Source organism: Vipera berus (assembly GCF_964194415.1).
Source record: "Vipera berus genome assembly, chromosome: 1".
In the NCBI taxonomy this organism is placed as follows: Eukaryota; Metazoa; Chordata; class Lepidosauria; order Squamata; family Viperidae; genus Vipera; species Vipera berus.
Window position 1 is genome coordinate 117,470,542 of NC_138202.1, and position 22,692 is coordinate 117,493,233.

At 40.5% G+C, this 22,692-nt stretch overlaps 1 protein-coding gene across 1 annotated transcript; it reads right to left on the reverse strand.

The window, feature by feature from the left end:
• Positions 1-1,419: 1,419 nt before the first annotated feature.
• Positions 1,420-9,360, reverse strand: LOC308667429 (snaclec purpureotin subunit beta-like). Its single transcript, XM_081326639.1, has 7 exons — positions 9,325-9,360; positions 8,840-8,966; positions 7,177-7,292; positions 5,370-5,516; positions 5,050-5,164; positions 2,784-2,856; positions 1,420-1,653 (listed from the first exon to the last, which is right to left on the reverse strand). Exons 1-7 carry the CDS (start codon positions 9,346-9,348, stop codon positions 1,626-1,628), a joined length of 630 nt encoding a protein of 209 aa, XP_081182765.1. The 5' UTR covers positions 9,349-9,360; the 3' UTR covers positions 1,420-1,625.
• Between the last annotated feature and the right edge of the window lie 13,332 nt (positions 9,361-22,692).

Below are 22,692 nucleotides of genomic sequence, written 5' to 3' on the forward strand. Positions count from 1 at the left end.
CTGTGGCAGACTAGAAGTTAATTCTTCTAAGTTCTGCCTCCGTCAACTCCATAGTTCAACTGCCCAACTTCTCATCAAGAGCTTTATTGAACAGTTCTTGATCTTTGAGATGAAATATGAAACGGGGAAAACTCTGCTATTACTCTTGAGGAAAAGGTGCTTTGGGCAATTCAGAGAGCCTGTACAAATTTCTACATACTAAACTCCAAGGATTAACACATTTGGTGGTTGGACTCAATTACAACAGTGATGGGCGCACCATTTGAAGATCTAAAAGCAGAGGTCCCCACTTTTGGGGCACCAGGGACTGGTTCTGTGGAGAAGGTTTTTCCACAGACCAGAGAGTGCATGGTTTTGTGTACTGCCTGCATCCCACGGATGGGACTTTGCTTGTTTGCTGGCATGCCGTGGCCTGGTACTGGTCCATGGCCCCCGGGGTTGGGGACTGCTGATCTAAAGGATCAGGTTACGGAGCGATCATCTGAAGAAAATCTATGTTGTCACTGAGTTAACAATTTGATGACACCTAATAACATAGGTAGTTTATCAATGATCATGAATAAACATTGGCTGGATTCTTATAGCATGTTAAGTTCAACTATAGTTTACATATCACCATCTATGGATTCTTTTAAGACAGCAGGAAGATTCTGTACATCTTTCTCCAGAAAAGTACTATTGTTCACCAGGCCTTAATGTTAGACAAGTCAGCATGCAGATGCTTAGATTCTTTTTAAAACTTCCAACCTTATTTCACATACTATCTGCCAATTTCCAATGGCTTAGTGTAGCTTAGCTTAGGAAGTAACAACTCAGAGGATTTAAAAGGGATTCTGTGAGTGGTATGTCAGGTTGTCATCCCTGTGAATGGCAACTTATCCGGAACAGAATAACACATAGAAATTTTCAAAGGTAATACTGAGTTCTGGGTACAGTATTTTGGAGTGTTTTGAGTCAAGCTTCATGTAAAAGGTATTAATCCTCTTGGCAACGTAATATTGTACTAATCATTCTCTCCAAAATTGTCTTGAGTCCACTGTTGCCGTCACACACAAAAAGTTATCTGAACTTTTGTACATGAAAGAAAGGTATTTATCATCCATCAAAGAGTTCAGGAATAATGGAATGGATTACGGAATAAACAGAACAATTGTTAATTTGCTCATTTAGATACTTAATTAGTTTATATAAATTGCCTTAGAAGTACTTTCAATGAGTTCACTGGAATCCAAGTGTTCTGGGATTATTAAAAAGGATGAACTTAATATGTATGGCTATTATTTCAGGTTCACTGCTATTATTAAATCCTTGGGTAATTTTACACCTTAATCTTCAGCAGGATTAGCAGTAGTCCACAGTATAAAGTTGTAAGTACCTGAACCAAATAATGACATGTTATAGCAATAAGCAGCCATAGAATCAGCAACAAACAATTTTTATTTGCATCTCAATAAAAATGATTTTAAAAGAATCTATAGTGGTAAAATCCAGTTGTTTCTACAGGATAGGACAATTTGATTTGCCTGGAAACAAGTTTCTTTAGAAAGTGGCTATAGAAAAGCAAAACATCATAGAATTATCCTACAGGGTAGAAATAAGCCTTCTGCATTTTGTGAATTTGTCTCTCATATTGCCTCACAGGAAGAGCATCCTCTGTTTAGGAAAGAAAAAAGCTAACAGTCAAACAAACCACAAACACATATATTACATCAGCTTTGTGCAATATATTGCTATGCAAATTGTGTATTTAGAAATAATCCTTCCTGTACTGGAGCAAATGACTCCTAGATGCCCCAGTGTGCAGAATAAAATAATCTTGTTCCCAAGTGCAAAACTTAAAGCATTTTACACAAACGGATAGGAATATGGTGATACCGCTGGTCATCATTGCAGAAGAAAAAAGAGATGGAATTTATGCTAAGTTATGGAGACTGGCTGTTCTGAGAATGAATATGGAGCTATGTGATCATAAAATGAGCCTGTGTGAAGTAGCTTCAGGCTAGAAATCGGGAGACTGAGTTCTAGTCCCACTTTAGGCATGAAAGCCAGCTAGGTGGCTTCAGCCTAGTCACTCTCAGCCCAACCCACCTCTTGTTGGGGGGAAAATAGGAAGGGAAAGTTGTGTTATGTATGTTTGCCACTTTGAGTTACTTATGAAATAATAAAGGTTGGATTTCAAAACTCTAATATGTATCTTGCAAGCCAGTTCTTGCATCATAATGATGATATAGCATGCTGTGTGAACACATACACTGTGTTTCTAAACTCTGGTTCAGGGCAATGTATAAACCCAGTCTTAAGAGTTTGAGAAACTATCTGCATCCCATTAGCACACCTGATTTTCTTTCCATGCAAGGAGTTGCTTGCATATATTTGATTCCACTGACAGAGGTTCTCGTGGGAAAATGAGGATCAGCGCTGAAAGGAAAGGCTTTTGGCAAATTTAACCCAATGCATTTAGGAATGGGAATTTGAGGAGATGAAATGGGTATAAAACTTGGGGATGGATCTTTTACTTGATGTGGAATTTTGTATTGTGTTTAAAGCAATTGAAGCAATATAGGGGGAAAAAGTTCATCCATTTTTCACTGTCATAGTAATTTCTGGAAATGAAGCGAGAGGGAAATACCCATAGTATTCTGCAAGATGTGGAGGTTCTTTTTTCTTTTAACAAATAAATTCTGTATGGCAATTGCATCTGGAAGCTTTCGTGTTGATGTATTTGCATCTAACCTAATGGAAGAGTTAGAGCCAGCTTTTAGAAAAATAATTTCAGCTCTTACCTATTTGCTAGAGGATATTTACAAACAGATCCGAATTTCCATGAATTGCTATAATCGTTCCAGCTAATCTTTTCTAAAGGAGAAAGAATGAAATCATGGGTTTAGACTGGTTCACGTACACAGGAACTGTTTTCTAATGTTCAACAAATAGCATTATAATTTCTGTCTCTGAGATTCTGGCACTATATTGCATAACGATGGGAGTAGTAATATGGGTGTAATTTAAGCCAGAGATAGGTAGATGCCTTTGGAATTTTGAGAGCATATATGAGGAACACAATACACAAAAAGGCTATTGTTGATGCCTATTCACAAAAGGGGTGCCATAATCAATAACACCACTCTCTAAATATCTAGAATAAAAGCTACCCCCACAAAACACTTGGTCATCCGAATGCAATTTTAACAAGGGCTAAACACATTCCTGCTGAAGACTTTGCTTTGTATTTGGCAGCCTCTTAATTTTCTACTCAACAAACATTTTTAAACGTGTAAGTGGAGCAAGGTGCCTGGTGAGACACCGTGTTCTCTGGCCTTGGTTTAAACCACGGGTCAGCAACCCACGGCTCCGGAGCCGCATGCGGCTCTTTGAGCCGTCTCCTGCGGCTCCCAGCCGCCCGGTGCGCGCGCACCTCTTCGAACGGGCAGTGGTGCGCGCGCACCTCTCCAAATGGAGAGTGGCACCGCCCGTTTGGAGAGGTGTGCGCGCACCTCTCCGAACGACCGTAGGTGCGCGTGCACCTCCCCAAACCTTTGGAGAGGTGCGCGCGCACCTCCGTGCGAACGGGCAGTGGCGGCGCTCTTTGAGAAAGCTGCCGCGGCACGTTTGCAGGCTGCTGAAAGCGGCAGCTTTGCAGACGGGCCGTCGCCGTCGCGCAACTGGGAACCGGTTCCATCACACATAAAAAAATGACAACCGCGCACGTCCGCACATGCACAACTAAAAACCGTTTTGTGCATGCGCAAAATGTTTTTTGCGCATGCGCGTGCATGGATGCACGCACGCGGCTCCCACTTTTTTTTATGTGTGATGGAACCGGTTCCCAGTGGCTCTTTTCCTTTTTCAGGTTGCCGACCCCTGGTTTAAACCAACATTTTTGACTCCCCACCAGAGGCCAAAGAAGGACACCTAGTTAGGGAGGCTGTGCAATGTTTAAAAGGCTGTTTTGTACAGCATACTGGCATGAGTGAAGCCTTCTTGAAGCAGCCATGTCTTCTGTAATGCATGCTTGCTTTGAAGACTTTTCCAGTTCATTTAGGAGTAGATGTGCAACACTTCTGGTGGGACTGCCGGTGCAGTGAAACAGCTGTGCAAGCCAACGTATGCAGAACTACCCTGGGACACCCTCAAAGCAGTCACACTGAGTCACAACAGCTTCAAGTGTTTTGTACCAATGCATCTTGATCTTCCAAATGCACAGCCTTATTATAAGTGATCCTCAACTGATAACGTTTGTTTAATGACCATGCAAAGCTATAAGATATTGAAAAAAGTGATTTATGACAGGTCCTTACACTTACAACCACTGCAGCATCCCCACAATCTTTTGATCAGAATTTGGATGCTTGGCCACTGGCATGTATTTACCGTGGTTGCAGTGTCCCAAGGTCATGTGATCAACATTTGCGACCTTCTCAGCCAGCTTCCAATAAGCAGAATCAATGGTGGAAGCTGGATTTGCTTAATAGCCATGTGATTCACTTAACAAACGGCAAAAAAAAGACCATAAAATCATGCACAATCACTTAACTGCCTTCCTTAGCAATAGAAATTCTGGCCCGAATAATGGTTATAAGACAAGGACTACCTGCATGTAACTGCATCATGGTCTCTAGCAGAAACCCACAGTATTATCCATAGAAACTCATGGTGATCCACAAATGAACCATAATGTCAGATGAGATGCAGTAAGAACTGCATTAACTTGAAAAGGTGGGGATTTTCCACCAAATAATTTACCTTTAAAATGGAATGGATGCCTTACATTCGCTGAGAGTATGATCAGAGGTAAAAGAATGGGGGGGAGTGTCTGAAATTCAGAATTGTCTTGCTTTCAGATGAATGCAATGCCCTTCTCTGCTCTATTAAAAATTCACATAAGCAGAGGTTGCATCTACAGTATGCAGTTACCAATAATACATCACACATGGATTCTCATTCTTAGCCATGTTACAAATTTCTATCCTCCTAAAAGCCGTGCACAAGCCAATCCTTTCCTAAGTATGACTCTCATTATATACTGGGTAATAAAGATGTGAAAGTTACCGTTGCGCAAAAACCAGGAGCCAAGATAGTGTTCTCCTGTCAATCCATCAGGTTGTTCAGAAGGAAATGAATTGAAATCAAATTCTGAACCATCTGTCCACACAAAAGTTCCCTCCTGAGGAAGTTTCACAGAGTTTGTTAAAATAAGTATACTGGAATAAAAGGTTATCATGTTTCTCAAACAGCACACAAATGATTTATGTTTTGTACAGAGCCAACTTTCTTTAATTTTGTACCCTCCAAATCTGCTGGATGTCAGTTCCCATAATCCCATAAAATATATGTATGTATGTATGTATGTATGTATGTATAAATATTACCTTGAAGGTGTCATGTCCACCAATCCAGTAGGCCTGTCCTTGGTTGTAATTCACTGGCTTGCCCATCAAATGAAAAATGAAATCGTTTTCTTCCGTGCTATGGATGGAGGCCAAGTGGGAAGTTGGAATAGAACTCTGACAAGATACCTAAGAGGAATTCACGGTGAAGCACATCCACTTTTTAATCTATCCATTCCAGAACATCAGTTTTACAAAAAGCTTATGCAAACGTCCTCACCAAATACTTCACTCGAGCTTTTCAAATCATTGTAATTACATGTTTCGAAATATTTGATCCCGGCTTTTCAGGTGTTTGTGTGCCACTAGAAAACTCAAAAACTGTGTTACAAGGTCAAGATAACTGCTTGAAACCAGATGCAGAGATTCAGTCAAACATTTGGAAATACTACCGAAGCCTGCATTTTGTTGCTTTGGTGAAAACCTGTTCTGCATTCATAAAGCGAAGCTGGTTGAAAAAAAATCATCTTTCAGTAAAGCTACCCTATCCAGACTGAAAAATCTGGAGGTCAGCAAAGAGCTATAAAAAATAAATAAAACATTAGCTCTTTGTTACCCCCTAGTGATTGCCCAGAGTTCTGCAGGCAAGTCTAAGGGCCAGGGCCATGCTTTCGGGTGAAGGTCCATTGACTAGAAATGCAATAAGCAGACTTGTTGGCTTGTTATATCTTGAAGCACATATCATCTGCTAACATGTCAAGGAGAAAAGAGCAGGTTGCTTTGAGCTCACTAAATCTAGGGTGCCACTATTTATTCCCAGAAGCAATATAGCTAGCACAAGACTAGAAACTTGGAAGGGGACAATGACCTCAAACAAAATGTGACATGCAGATATATTGGCTTGTGCATATCTAGGAAAAACTAAACTGTGGCATTGTGCCACTTGGCCTCTCTGAGAAGACAGGGACACATAGATGGTAGATTACCTAAATTGCATTTCTGCAGGAAAAGCAGTTACTATTGTTGGCAAGGTACATGAAGAGAGTTAGATGCATGCCTGTGGTTTTTGGCAACTGTCATGGTCAAAATCTAGCTCACTTAAAGCAACTAAATCACTTTGAGGATACAACTCAATTTTATTAGCATGCCAAAAATAATATAGTAAAGCAAAGCTTTGATACTTGGCTAAGCAGCGGAGATCAAAGACAGAATCAGAGCTTACAAACCTTTGACCCATGACTACATTGCAAGGCATGTTGTGCTCCAAATTGCAATGCTGTTGTGAACTGCCCAGAGTTGCTAAAGAAGTGAAGCCAGATATTTTTAAAAAATAAATAAAAGGCAAGACAAGGGAAAAGGCAAGTACAGTAGAAATTACAATGTGACATTGGAATTTTTTTAAAAAAAAAAATTGGGTGACTTTCTTATCTTATCTTGTATTTATCTCTAACTATTAGGTCAGCATACTACTGTAGTTCTGAGACAAGGTCAATGACTAGAAACTATTTATTTATTCAGAATGTTTATGTAACCAATTATCTTCTAACCAACTCTGGGCAGGTCCCAGTCAAAAGTTAAAACAGTGCATAAAACATATTAAAACTATAAAACTAAATACGTTAAAACATTAAATTTGGTTTTCTGGGCCAAAGTTTCCTGACTGAGTCTTCTCCCTGTTTTCACTCAGGCTGATTTCAGCTTGCTGTGAATGTTTTCTTACCATTAATTACATTAAACAATTCATATGTACATGTATGTGTATGTGGGGGGGGGGGAAACCTCCCATGGGTTTGGTAGTAAATATTCTTGCCCCCAGTGACTGCTCTGCCAACCCATCCCCATTACTTGCCTCAGCTTCAGTCCAGGTGTATCGCTGCTTCACAACTTTGTAGCAGGCAGACTTATACTGCACCCAGCCACTTGCACATAAGCCCTGGGCACAAAGACAGTTCTGGGCAGAGACATCTGATCCAAAGAGAAGTAAAAACAAGGATTTGGTCACTACATATTTCAGCTCATCTTATTTATCCCCACTTATATAGTCCAAGTGGAATTGGTTTATTATTTATTTATTGAACTTATATACCGCCCTTCTCCCGTAGGACCCAGGGCGGTTCACAAAGCAATTAAAACAATATTACAATGCAAAAGTTAATAACAATTAAAATAGATTAAATTATCCTTGATTGAAAATCTAAAACCTCTATAACTCTGATTAAAAACCCAATTACAATAAGTTAAAAATTAAAAATTCTCAGTCCTGGCCGGAAAGCTCAAAGAGCCAGGTCTTCAGGTCCCGGCGGAACGAACGAAGGTCAGGGGCAGTCCTGAGCTCTACAGGTAGCTGGTTCCAAAGGGCAGGTGCCCCCACAGAGAAGGCCCTCCCCCTGGGTGTCGCCCGCCGGCAATCCTTTGCCAGCGGCACCCTGAGAAGGCCCTCCCTGTGGGAGCGCACAGGATGAAGGGAACTTGATGCTGGCAGCAGGTGTTCCCTCAGATATCCCGGACCCAAGCCATTTAGGGCTTTATAGGTCATTACCAGGACCTTGTAATATGGGGAAGAGAAGGTATGCAAAGGGTCCCTTATGAAAATTGTGTATTTCTATGCCTTTTACTCTGTTATCTCCTACTCAACATCAGTCACGGGGCATTATAATATAATTAAAACAATCCAGTTTACTCATTCTTAGAAATCCCCCATGGAATAAATTATATCCTACCAGTTAAGTATTGCTATGTGATCCTGCAGCCTCCATCCACAAAGTAGTCAGAGCAATCCAATATAAGTAGTCCTTGAATTACAACAGTTCATTTAGTGACTGTTCAAAGTTACAACAGCACTTTTAAAAAGGGACTTATGACCATTTTTTCACACAACCTTTGTAGCATCCCCGTGATCATGTGATCAAAATTCAAATGCTTGGCAACTGGTTCATACTTAGGATTGTTGCTCTGTCCCAAGATCGTGTGATCGCCTTTTGCAGCCTTTTGACAAGCAAAATGAATGGGGAAGCCAGACTCACTTAACAACCGTTTTACCAATTTATCAACTGCAGTGATTCACTTAACAACTATGGCAAGAAAGGTCATAAAATGGGGCAAAAATCAACAACTTAACAGAAATTTTTGGCTCAATTGTGGTTGTAAGTCAAGGACTACCTGTACACACGTTCCAGGGGTTTTGTTATAATTAAAAGGAGGCATTCAGGAGATGCCGTAAACTCTTAAAGACTGCAATCCCAGCCATACTTCCCCCAAAGTCAGACCAGTGCCTGAATCTTGTGGCCCATTCTTCTGCATAGGCATGCACAGAAATAAACTGCAACATAGATATCGTCTCCCTTTCTTTTTCCTACTTGCTTCTTCTATTTTTCCCTTGCAGTCTGCCTTATGCTACTACTGCTACTACTCCTACTCCTATTACTAATACTACTACCACCTGTCAGTTAATTTAGTAGAAGTGCCCAAGTTCTTACTTTTCTCTTTTTACCTTTGAACCAGTGTAAACTCACCCTGCATGAAAGTGATGCCCAGAAAGGCACAGATAAATAACCAGGAACACATTCTCTTTGAGCAGAAGCAACCCAAGCTGTCACCCAGCAGATGAATAGGAGACCTGCTGAGGAGCTGAAGTTTCCCCTTGTATTTATGGAAGAACAGTAAATCAGGAAGTATAACAATATGCAAGTAATTTGCCTAAATTGCATAAGTTGGGCAAGTGCACACAATATCCTGGTTGAAGATCTGTTTCCTTATTTGGAAAAGAAATCTGAGCACACAATATCCCCCAGCAAAGTCCACAGTTTAAAACATCCCTCTGTAAAGTTGAAAATAAATAGAAAGAAAAAAAATATTAAGAATTAGCTTCTGATATACTTTGCAGCCGTTAAAAGTACAATTACAGTTTAATTTCTCTCTCTAGAGCTACATCATAATACTCTTCTTTCGATAATCCATCCAATTTAATCACCAAAGACATAAATCAGAAGCTCCTTACTTTATTTTTACCCACAAAATCCATAAGAGGTTTCCGTTCACCAGTAAAGGTCTTCTCTTAATCAAAGAAGTTAATTTATTCATCTCAGCAAGATCTGTCATTTCACCATTTCTCTATAGGGGCTAGCGTTGAATCTTTTCACCTCCGTGCATATGCTGTAGTAATCATATTCTGAAACAATCTTTTATGGCTTTTTTCTGTTTATCCACTAGTCCTAAAAGGAAAAAATATTGGCTTCAATTAAATATTAATTGGTATTTCATTGATTTTAGTTTTTTGATATGTCTACCAAGCATAATAAAATGTCCCTTCATATTGCTCATATTTCCAACTTACATTTGAAGTGCTTTGATACATTCATGTTACATGTTACACCTCTGCTCCGCGAGCTGCATTGGCTGCCGGTTGCCCTCCGGGTGAGATTCAAGGTGTTGGTAAGGACTTACAAAGCCCTACATGGCATGGGTCTGGATTACCTACGGCAACACCTGCGGCCGGCGTCAACTTCCCTCCGTCCAGTGCGCTCCCACAGAAAGGGCCTCCTCAGGGTGCCTCCGATCAAAGAATGTCAACTGGTGGCCCCCAGGGGGAGAGCATTCTCTGTGGGCGCGCCAGACCTATGGAACCGCTTGCGGTTGAGCTCCGGATGGCCCCCGACCTTCGCTCCTTCCGGCGGGATCTAAAAACTTACTTATTTGAGCAATCTGGCCTGGTTTGATGGGTTTGGGGTGGGGGTTTAAACATGGTTTTTAATTATTGTATATATCGGGCATAATATTTAATTGTTTTTTAACTTTTGTATTTTGTCTTTTAATACTTATTGCCCTGTACACCGCCCTGAGTCCTTCGGGAGAAGGGTGGTATAAAAATTTAATAAATAAATAAATAAATAAATAAATAAATAAATAAATAAATAAATAAATAAATAAATAAATAAGAGAGTTTCTCTGGCATCCTACACCAACACCATATCATTTTATCAAAATTCTGTAAGATCTAAATATAATAGAAATCTCAACTCTTTTAACCACATGTTTTCCCATTGTTTCATCTGTATGTTGTAACCAAAATTCGTGGCCCACTCCATCATGCATTCTTTAACCTGTTTTTCCTCCATTTCAAACATCAGCAAATATGTATACATTTTAGCAATTATTTGTTCATCATCAGTGCAGAATGATACTTCACATTCTGTCTTACTTTGCTCTATATACCAAAGTATTTAGTATAACCATTTTGAATATTTCTGATCATTGTAAATGGGGAAACCATGGACAATTACATCCTTCTGATATTGTTCTCTTGATCTGATTTAAAATTCTGTTTGATGGTTTTTCCAATAATTCCTGTTACATCCACCATTTGTCCTTGCCTGCTGTTTCTCTTCTATGATAGGCTTCTCGAGCTAAGATCCATAAGGCTGTTTTGGGACACAACATGGGTTTATACGTATTCCATCCTCTCACTATGGCACATCTAATAGAATGACTTTTAAAATCCACATTAATTTTAGCTTTATCGTACCATAAATATTCTTGTCATTCAAACTTCAGGTCATGACCATCTAATTCTAAGTCTGAATTTTTTAAAAAATCAACACAAATTCAGTAGTGATATTATAGATTCGGTACAGGTCTAGGTCACTTTCGCAACATTCTCTTGCTTCACCACACTATTTTGTTCCATTATTTCAGCTAAAGCAGGAAGGATAAGTGTTCAAGTACTTAGAGAACAGTGAAATGACCCATCAATCAGCTATTGGGTAATTCTGATACATCACAAGCACAGTGTTGCTGTCTTTAGGTTTTTAGAGTAGAAACAGCTGAAGTGCAGCAGATAAGGCTGTCCAGAGACTGGAAGAGAGGAGCATTGCCTGGAATGAGGAATAAGTGCTACTCTGATCACGTCCACTGCTGATCATCTGTATTCACTTCCAGTATAATGGGAGGATAAAGGTTGCTGATTGTACAAGGTTTATTGCTGCCACCAAACGCTATTGACTTATGGGAGGCAACACTACCTTAACTTCATGTTGCTACTTTTATAGCAATTCATTACAAGATGTCCAATATGGTGGTCTATTTCTAATCACCACTCAAAACCTAGTGACTTTACCTTTGTGAGTTGTTCAGCACAAAAGTGCCTGCAACACCTGAGGTCTCAGTTTGGGTGCTGTGATGTTTCTCAGTTCCTACAAAATGCAACCATTATCAAGTATGCATTCATAACAGTGTTGATAAAACTTGATCCACTACTTCCTTCATTGTTTTTCAGTGTTGTTGGTTTGGTGAGTAAACATGAAAGAGTGTTGGATTTCTCCTTTTTCTCTCTCTGAATTTCAGCAGTGGTGAAAAGATTCTTGATCTCCTGAGAGATGATATGGCAAAAGAATTCCCATCTGATGTGGATTATTTTTATAAATGTTTAATCCGGAAAGTAAACAAGGCAATCTGCCCACATTTAGGTGATTATGTGGCCTTATGATTTTTATTTTGCCCTTCAAGGATGTTGTTCAATGTGTTATAACAAGCATCTGTTGTAAACAGAATCCCTTTTTGAGGGCCAAAGACAGTAGCAGTAGCCGATGAGCAGTCATGTGGATAGCTTTCCACATAGTCTTTCAAATATTTTATTCCCCAAACTACACTCATCACCTCCTGTATTTTTTTTTCTGTGCAGCTGTGAGAGTGTGCAATGCAAAAGCTACCAGGCGCACACTCTTGTCTAGGCCTTGTGAGTTAATGATATAACTTGAATATGTAATAGCGGGTTTAAAGAATTCACATTTGTAGCATCAGAGTCAAAAGCGGAAGTCTGCCTATCTCTGCAGCAATGGCCTCTTGAGGAACTTGCAGAAGCACCTCATTCTTTTCTTCAGGGACAGTGATGTCATATAAATAGCTTTGGAACACTTGGTCTAGGGTTCACTGCCAAAACACTGATGCAGATGATACTCTGAGAACAGTCTGTTACAATGACATAGCCCCTTAAATGGATTTATGATGAGGAACACCTTGGAATCTGCCTTTATTTCCATAGGTTATTAAGATTCCAGTAGGTCTCTTCTGCTGAAATGTCCTCAGTTCTAGGAAAGGGCAGTGTTCCGCTTCTAACAGTGGATTAACCTGGACTTTAAAACTTTGACAGCTTAAGTTGTCTTTGGCCACCAGACCAGAGTTGTAGTCCCTGGTTTCCAGTCAATTATCTTGAAATATTTCAGCGTCCAGTTAATCCAGATCCAGAATCTTTTTTTCCTTTCCTTTCCTTTCCTTTCCTTTCCTTTCCTTTCCTTTCCTTTCCTTTCCTTTCCTTTCCTTTCCTTTCCTTTCCTTTCCTTTTTTTTTTTGCTGTGACATATGGAATTGGACATGCTTTGTGAAACTTGACTGTGGCATTTTCCTCTAGTACTGTTTTACACTAAATGTCATCCAATGTCCAGAATCGCTGGATACTATATGGGCGGCAAATAAATTTTATAAATAAATAAATACACCCTCAAATACTGGTGCAGTATCATTAAAGAGCCTTGGTGGAGCAGTGGGCTGATGCCTCCTTAAGTAACACCAGCTGCCTGCAATTAGTGCAGGTTCGCATCCCACCAGGCTCAAGGTTGACTCAGCCTTCCATCCTTCCCAGGTAGGTAAAATGAGGACCCAGATTGTTGGGGGCAATAAGCTGACTTTGTAATAATGCCGCTTGGGGGGTGTGTGAAAGCCCTAATAAGCAGGCATATACATAGAATGAAGGCTACTGCTAAGCTTGTAAGCCGCCCTGAGTCTTCGGAGAAGGGCGGGATATAAATGGAATTAAAATAAAAATAAAATAAAATAATTCAGTACCTTTTCTCGGCTTACTCTTGGTGGTTACCGTGGTAGGAAGTATAGCATAGGGACACTGATGTCACTCCAATCCAGCAGTAGCTTTCTCAGTGGGTTGTGCCTCCCAAGTGCTGGTTTATCTGTTTTCATAATATGTCCATCTGACATATCTTACAGGGCATTGTATTTTACAACTGAATGTTTGCTCTTCCATCACTGACTCATCTATTCTATGGCAATAATTTATAGTCGCATGTTATTGGTGCACTTGCGGGCACACATATAACTAACTCCACAATACGCCAACATGGGATCTAAAAGCACCCTTTCTCAACTCTTGACTCCCTGAAAATGTTCTTTTCCTTGAGATTCACCTACAGCATTTTCATCATCTGGATTCATGGAAAAGAATATCTCCCTAAATTTCAACGTGAGGGAAGAAAAAAGTCCTTCAGTTCGTTGTCCCAGCCAGGAAAATGCAATCAGCGCCGATGAAATGAGTTGGGAGACAAACGTATTGGAAAGGAGGTTAGTTTATTTCGGAAGCCAATGATACTAGTAGCAGCAGCAATGGGTTCCGGGTCAACTGGCAAACGGGTTTATTGAATACATGAGTTTTTACACAGTTTTACAGCGTTCTCTAATCTGGAGGCTTACTTTTGTGTATTTGTTATTTGCTTTTGGCTAGCTTGTATCGAAAGGGACGCGGTGGCTCAGTGGGTTAGGACGCTGAGCTTGTCGATCAGAAGGTCGGCAGTTTGGCGGATCGAATCCCGAGTGCCGCGTAGCAGAGTGAGCGCCTGTTACTCGTCCCAGCTTCTGCCAACCTAGTAGTTCGAAAGCACGTAAAAATGCAAGTAGAAAAATAGGGACCACTGCGGTGGGAAGGTAACAGCGTTCCATGCGCCTTTGGCGTCTAGTCATGCCGGCCACATGACCACGGAGACGTCCTCAGATAAGCGCTGGCTCTTCGGCTTTGAAACGGAGATGAGCACCGGCCCCTAGAGTCGGAAACGACTAGCATGCATGTGCGGGGGAACCTTTACCTTTTACCTTTAGCTTGTATCGTAAAGGCTAGTAACGGGTGTAACGTGCCGGCTTCCCCGACTTAAGCTGGTTAAACAGATGTAATTAATATTACCCTTTATCAATAACCTCTGGAAAGCTATTTCTGTAAATTAACAGGCTGCAATTCATTGTTTTTTGCATTCGCAACAGCTAAAGCCACTCAGATCTCTGATTGCAACATTGTTGCTTTTTCTTTAAATTAAAGTCCGCGCCAGTCTGCCGGAGGCTATTTGTCTGACAGCTTCGAGTGGAGGGGGAGAAAAAAACCGGAGATGGCGTTACTTTTTACATTTTGCTGCTTGTGCAATTTTCTTTGGCTTTTCTATGTCTTAGAAGACTTTTGTTATAAGCGGGGATTTTCCCGGGGGGGGGCTGCGTTTTCTTCCTACAAACGTTGACTTAACCACCTCGCCCTTGTTCTAGTACAGAATATTTCGACTTTCTAGATGCCACAATAAAACTACACAATGGATACATGAGCTTCACGTTATACAGGAAAGCTGCAGATCACCATACCTACAGTACATGTTTCCAGGTTTCATCTGGAACATACCACCGAATCTACAATTTATAGCCAGGGTTTCTGTACAAGCGCAATAGTTCTGGCTTGCTTGACAGACATGTGCAACTGATGGAATTAAAGGAGGCATTCAGGAGATCTACTCACCTGCTGAGATCAATAGGCAAATCAATACTGTAGAACCAGATCAATTCCCAGAGAGGATCTATTAAAGACAGACCATAAAACAGAATTCCATTGATTGTTGCCCACACCTCACAGCTCAAGCCACTCAAATTCAAGAATAAGCTACAGTGCATACTTGATAATGAGACTGTGCTTACTCAAGCACTGGTGGCAGGCCTATTCATACTTGAATATAGATCACCAACCTGAAGCAGATTTCCACCAGAAACAATAGATCCAAACATGGAAATCTGATCTTGTTACAAACCAAAATATCTACATGCCCTCACTTTTACACCCACTGCACCATCACGTGGCCCCTAAACATCACTCACAAGATTAGAGGGGTCTTCACATTCTCTTCCTCTAGTGCAGAACATCTGCCAGAAATGTCCTCTGGATTCACAAACATCACAACGTTTCAGGCTATCTACGAGGGTTGCAACAAACACAATGGGTTATAATTGTTAATTGATAATGTACTTGCAATCGGTCACATGCAACCCACATCAAGATAACCACCCTGTCTTCACACTTCCTCTCCTTTCTTCATCCCGATTTAAATTCCACATCGGTCTGTCCACTTAATGCAATGGATGAAACGAGCCATTGCTCACAAAAGGTTATGCCTTTTAATAAAATGTGTTGGTTGGAAAAGGTGCTACCAGACTCTTCCTGATTTTTCTCTTCTCTCTCTCTCTCTCTCTCTCTCTCTCTCTCTCTCTCTCTCTCTCTCTCTCTCGTTTCTTTCTCCTCCTTTGCTTCAACCCTCCCCTTCTTAAACAAAAATAGATGACCTACTTCCACTTTCCATGATCAGAAAGAAGACAGTTCTCCGCCTAGCATATATTTGAAGAAAGACTAGGCTAGTCACTAGAGGGTTTGATGATGTATAGGAAAATAAATCTTTTATTTTTAATCACTTTCGGGTCAAAGGTAGTTATGGTTGCTACCAGGCACAGCTGTAAGAAATCATCTGGTTGCCACACAAACTTTTTCCTATCTGGCACTCCACAAATGGGTTGAATGACAACTAACTTAAAGCTAGCTAAAGGTGCTGGAACTGTAAGCTCAAGAAAGCCAAGAAGGCTCCAGGTTGGGAAAGCTGCACAAAAGAAAGCAAGAGGATCAGATTGTAAGATGATAAGATTGTAAGATAAGATACCTTGCCTGGCACTTAAGAGCAACATTAGGATCAAAACAAAGTGAGGAGAACAGAGCAGAATTGTTCAGTTCAGAGGCTTTCAGGGAAGGGATTTGACACAGGATTTCTAAAGAAATATGTCTGTGAAATCCTTACCTGAAAATAATATTAGAAATAATTAAGGAGGATTCTGTGGGAGTACCGGCTCTGGACAGAGAGATCACACAACATCAGCTTCAATAGTTCCCCCCCCACCCTCTTTTTTGGCAATATTTCCAATCAAAGCAGCATGGATAAGGTTTTTTACAGTCCTATTGGTCAACTGCAGGGAACAGGAATAGGCTTATGACAAACTCTGCACGTCCTTCATGTTTGAAGCCCAAAGAAGTGAAAATTACTACAAATGAACATCAGCATGTTTAGTGAGTGCAAATGGTTTGACAAACCAAATGTAAGGAGTTCTGCTAATAATTGAAAAAGAAGAACTTAGCGCTAAAGTCATAAACTGTCTGGGGGGAAAAAGTGAAAGCAGGAAAAGGTAATAGGTGTGAAGCTATGCTGCCTTGTATTGTACAAGCAACATCTTTCTATTGGTGGGAATTTCCCCTGCTCTCTTACAGCATAATAGACACTTGCCAGCTCTTGCCATGTATGTAATCATTTTTTCTGGATTAACCATCTGGAGATTTTCTTTATTCTGCAAATCTTTTGGAATCCCCTACAATGACAACTGCAGGGCAAATCATAAACTGGTTTCCAAAATAAATCTGTCATGTTCAATGAATTTCCATTTGAGCTCTTTCTGCCTCAAAGGTCCTATGCTGACTCCTCCGTGGGGATTTTCTGATTGACCCACTAGTATTATGTGTGAGGCCATATGACCACTGAATTACTGTCAAATTGGATTCAGGCTTCTTTTTTTAGGAAAGTGTGCTTTGCATCAATGCCATATTCATTTTCATAAACACAGTTTAATAAATCATAATCTGATTCCTCTGAATATAGCTGAAGCATGCTGACCTGCTTGTCCTCTGTCATAAAATCCCTGGATATTGTCCATGTTCATTTTGAATTTGTCAACAATTAAAGAGTGGCATTATTGCCTGTTTGAATGAAATGCATATTTTTTTCTTATTTATTTATTTATTTGATTTGATTTATATACCGCCCTTTTCCTGAAGGACTCAGGGCGGTTTACAGGGCAAATTAAAAAGATACAATATACAGATTAAAATACAATTAAATTAATAGCCCCAACACTTTAAAATTGAATTTAAAACCTTAAAAACCCCTCAGTCCAGGCCGACCAGCTCAAATAGCCAGGTTTTTAGGTCCCAGCGAAACGAACGAAGGTCGGGGGCGATCCGTAGTTCCACCGGCAGCTGATTCCATAGGGCAGGCGCGCCCACCGAGAATGCTCTCCCCCTGGGAATCACCCGCCGGCACTCCTTAACCGGCGGGACCCTGAGGAGGCCTTCCCTGTGGGAGTGCACAGGACGATGGGAAGTTGACGCTGGCAGCAGGTGCTCCCTAAGATAGTCTGGACCCAAGCCATTTAGGGCTTTATAGGTCATCACCAGCACCTTGAATCTCACCCGGAGGGCAACTGGAAGCCAATGCAGCTCGCGGAGAAGAGGCGTTACATGGGAGTATCGGGAGACCCCCATCACAACTCGCGTGGCTGCATTCTGCACCAGCTGAAGCCTCCGAGTGGTCCTCAAGGGCAGCCCATGTAGAGAGCATTGCAGTATGCAATGGTGAAGTATGCAATGGTGCAGTATGATGGTGAAGAAGCCAGAACTTAAAACAACAATTTGCTTTGACTTAATTTTGAAGCATAGTAAAATTACATGAGTAACCATTCTACAGAACAGCGAAGGAGCTGAAATATCCCCTTCAAAATACACTGCCAGTTTCAGTTACTCTGCTATTTGTTTTGTTCTCATGACCACTGAATTTTATCTCTCAAGTAAAACACTATTTGGTGTGGTGGTAAAGGCACTGGTTTAGAAATAGGGTGGTGGTAGTGGTGGTGGTACTGAATTCTAATTCTGTCTTAGGCAGGAACAAGCTGGTGTTTTGAAGTCAGTCACTGTCTCTCAGTCCTAGAAAGAAGGTCCTGGCAAGCCAGTTCTGAAAATGTGTTGCCATGAACGGACTTGTCCCTACAGTCATCAGGATTCAGGGCTGAGCCAATGTTCTACATCAGGCATGTCCAACCCGCAGCCTGCAGCTGACATATGGTCCTAGAGCAGGAGTCTTCAAACTTGGCCCTTTTATGACTTGTGGACTTCAACTCCCAGAATTCCTCAGCCAGTGTGCCTGGCTGAGGCATTCTGGGAGTTGAAGTCCACAAGTCATAAAAGCGCCAAGTTTGAAGACCCCTGTCCTAGACAGTGGCCCTACAAGATTATAATAAAAATATAAAAAAGGAAGCTTGTTGTTTATGTATATTAACTATATTGTATATTTTATAGTGACCCAAGATAATTCTACTCAATGTTGCCCATGCTAGCGAAAAGGTTGGACAGCCATGGACTACATCATCAAGTATTTAACTTTTAAAAAAAGAAAAAAGAAAAGCCGATCTTGCTGGTAATCTGGCCAGTTCATTGGGCTCTCATAGTACTTCTTAAGAGTAAAGGAAGACTTGCATCTCTTCTCTGAAGCATCTCAGAAGGTAGTAAAAAGGTAAAGGTAAAGGTTCCCCCGCACGTGCGTGCTAGTCGTTTCCAACTCTAGGGGCCAGTACTCATCTCTATTTCAAAGCCGAAGAGCCAGCGCTTGACTGAGGACATCTCCGTGGTCATGTGGCCAGCATGACTAGACGTCAAAGGTGCACGGAACGCTGTTACCTTCCCACTGTAGTGGTCCCTATTTTTCTACTTGCATTTTTATGTGCTTTCGAACTGCTAGGTTGGCAGAAGCTGGGACGAGTAACAGGTGCTTACTCTGCTATGCAGCACTTGGGATTCGACCCGCCAAACTGCTGGCCATCTGATCAACAAGCTCAGTGTCCTAACCCACTGAGCCACCGCGTCCCTTTTCAGAAAGTAGTACATGAAGTCAATTCAAAGGGAAAATCTTGGAACATTAAACATTTGGATTCTTAAGCCGAGTAAGAAATGAAACTGAAAAAGATTTTTGGCAAAATGGCTTCATGAATGTAGGGGGCAAGTTGTATGTCCTTGAGCAGTGGTTGCTCAGAGCCTCCCACCTCCTTTCCAAAGAGCTGTGGGGTATAGTCTTACGTCTGGCAGTAAGGTACTTAGTTTGCATGTCTGTGTTGCAAGATAAATGTACATGGAAAATTGTTGCAACTTCAGGCTAGGATTAAAATGTGCTACCTACATATTAGAATTGTCAGACTCAGTCCAAATTTAGAGCGCATTATGACTCATAAATCATGGTGCATATTAATTATGAGAAAATCCTCAGGGCTTAATTCATACTCATTAACTAATCCTGCTGTCCAACCCTTTACAGGGAAAAATGAGCAAGTTTACGGCAGCCTGGCAATAAAAAAATGATTAAAAGTGATGCAAACAAAAAGTTTAAAAAAATATACAATAATCACACACACACACACACACACACACACACACACAATGTTTGAAACATGTTGAGACAAAAAGGCACAAGGGACTGTTTGCTCTCAGGAGTAATCTTTCCTGATATGGAAAACAGCTGTGCTAGAAAAGAGTCAGAACCAGGATCTGCCTTTGAAAGGACCAATAATAGAGATGCCGATGTAAATAGCAATAGCACTTAGACTTATATATCGCCCCATAGTGCTTTGCAGCATTCTATAAGCAGTTTACAAATGTCAGCGTATTGCCCCCAACTCTCTGGGTCCTCATTTTACTGACCTCAGAAGGATGGAAGGCTGAGTCAATCTTGAGCCAATCAGGATTAAACCCCTGGCTGTGAGCAGAGTTAGCCTGCAGTACTGCACTCTAACCACTGCGCCACCAAAGAGGAAAAGGTGAAGCTCCAAAGTGGAATGTTAACAACTGAAATGGGATTAAGCAAAATAGCTCTTTATGGAATAGGAATCAATGCCCAAATTTCTACCCTCTGATGTCTTGTTTAGAACCTTGTTGGTTCATCACATGGCCAGAACCCATTGCAGCATTAACTCTACCCCTTTCCATCCTTCAAAAGCAGTTTGGAGATGATCTGCAATTATTTTTACTCCTGCTAGTTTCAAAACACTAGGAACAATGAATAAAAAAGAAAACATCAAATAATCTTTTTTAGAACCACAAACTGCCACTGGTTCTAAAAAAAGAGGGGGGGGGAATAAGTCATTCCACCTACCCACCACAACAAAAGGGAGAAAAAAATAATAATTGTTTCAAATCTTTCCTCCGTGTTCTTACTTCTTGTTACACGGGTCTGTCTACCATTTGCCACAACTCAATAAAATATGGTTGCTTATAGGGGACTGCAAATCCGCAGCCTCCCTTTTTCCTTTGAAAGATCAAAACTCAAGAGCCAGGAGGCAAGTAAAAATAAACGTTTGTACTATTATGACAGTGAACTATCCATTCTACTACTGCACTGTGAGAATGAACTAGCCACAAGCTCTTCAGAGCTGCAGCGTTGCGAAAGGAAAAAGGGAAGAAGAAAAAAAAAAAAAGCTTTGCACAGTGTTTTGTTTCAGATACCGGCATGGAATTCAAGAGAGGAAAAGAAAACCCTTCAGTTCTAGCTCCATAAGAGCCCATTTCAAGAAATGCTTCTGTCAAAGTGGTTCTGCTGGTGGACACGCCTGCTTCTCAGATTATCGTCCAGGAGCAGTAATGGCTATTTAAATATATGATGATCCTAAATCTAGATTTGAAAAACTTTCTAGACTTGGGCAATGCTACTTAAACTGGAACAAATATTGGTGCCTTATTACACTTAAAGGCTTCTTACCTAACCATGAAGCAAGCAGCTTGCGGTTAAATTGACACAGTAAGTCATTATGCAGTAGAGCTTTGCATGTTGTGTAAACATAGTTTGGAAAATCTGTACTTATTATTAAAGATAAAGTTTTTATTACATTCGTGAACATGCGTTCTCTCTCTATGGCCACTCCTGCCCTCTCAAAAGATAGTACAGCCCCAGCTTGTGGGTTGTTGTTTTTTAAAACAAGCTGGCTATTCAGTGGCAGACCTGGAAAGAGGTCTCTGGTGGAGGTTTTGTCTGATTTTATAACCAATCCTATTGCTTTCCTGAGAGGGATTGTTTGCTAACTTGATTATTGTTATTACTTATCTTTTTTCTTTTAATGCTAACGATTTATAAAGGTAAAGGTAAAGGTTCCCCCGCACATGCGTGCTAGTCGATTTATAGTCCCATAGAAATAAAGGAAAACAAATGAAGGCCTTCCACCATTATCTCCAAATTTCAAACAAGGCGACAACTATAATCAATTTGGTGGGCTTGACAGGGAGCTTCTAAAAGCAGTGTTTATGAAATGTATATATGCAACAATGTGGTGTTTAGCCTAGCAAGATAGTTATGTACATGCAGCTAATACAATAGATGTAATATTCATCTTTAAATCTAAAAATATTGCAACCACTTTAATCCATTTTTTTTGTGAGGCAGGTTCTGTGATATTGTGGCCAGTGTATATATTTTTTTTCTTTTTATTGGTTATCTCTTTTTCTTGTTGGGTTTGGAATTATTATTTCCCAATGCTCTGCCTAGAGTTGTGATTATGATAGTTGTGACTTGTCTTTTGTTAAATGGAAAAGATAAAAACAACTGCTTTGATTTATTATCTTTCTCTGACCAAAAATAATGGCTTCTGTAGTCAAAAAGTGGGGACCCAACAGTAAATGAGCATATGTGATAATGACAGCTTTTGCTAAGTTCTAGAAAATTGCCAGGGTTCATACAGCAAAAAGAAATCATATCAGAACAACAACATGCACACTTCGGGATGTCACGACACAAATTCCAACCTGACTTGCATCTTGTTGTCTGACACAAGCAAGCTCTTCGAACGCCTAGAGTTGCTTTGATTAGCGAGACGCCCGGCATATAAATTTAATAAATAAATAGATAAAAATCATGACATTAGCCAAAAAAAGAATTTTTAATTTTATTTTTCTGCAGGCAACTAATAAGCATTCCTATCAAGATACACTGACTTAGGAGTTTCCTTTCTTTTCCTTGTTCTCCACCCTTCCTCGTGTCTCCAGAAAACTATACTAGCATGAATTTTGTTCTCCTTGTTGCCAATCCATATCCTAACTCTCTCAAGAGTGTCTTGTGAGGGTCAATTCTCAGAGTTACTGAAAAACCAAATGAAAACAAAGCTGACCAATATAAAAAAGAAAGGACAGATTGAAACAAGCCTAAGCTAATGAAGGGATCAAGTAAAGTGTTAGGTAGGATAGGATGAAAAAATCAAGCCCTCCCCCCACAAAAGACTAAGCATTGTCTGTATAAGTAAGGCTACTGCAATTAACTCCAGTTGTTGATATTCTTTCGGTACTGTTTTTTTTTTAAATTTTCTTCAATAAATATTACTTATATTTAGTTGCTGCATTTTCCTGTAAGCTTATTCAAGGTTGACAAGGCTATTCCCAGTAACTGCCACTGCTTTGACTTCACTGCAAGGTAGTAGCGACAAAGTTTAACCATTTGACCCA

Excerpts from the sequence above, each read along its gene's own strand:
- LOC308667429 (XM_081326639.1), bottom strand. The coding sequence starts at position 9,348 with ATGGATTTTGTGGGTAAAAATAAA. Across the intron at positions 8,967-9,324 it reads ATTTTGTGGGTAAAAATAAA|GGGAAACTTCAGCTCCTCAG; the intron begins GTAAGGAGCTTC and ends CATAAATACAAG. Across the intron at positions 2,857-5,049 it reads CTCCTGGTTTTTGCGCAACG|AAAAGATTAGCTGGAACGAT; the intron begins GTAACTTTCACA and ends TTTCTCCTTTAG.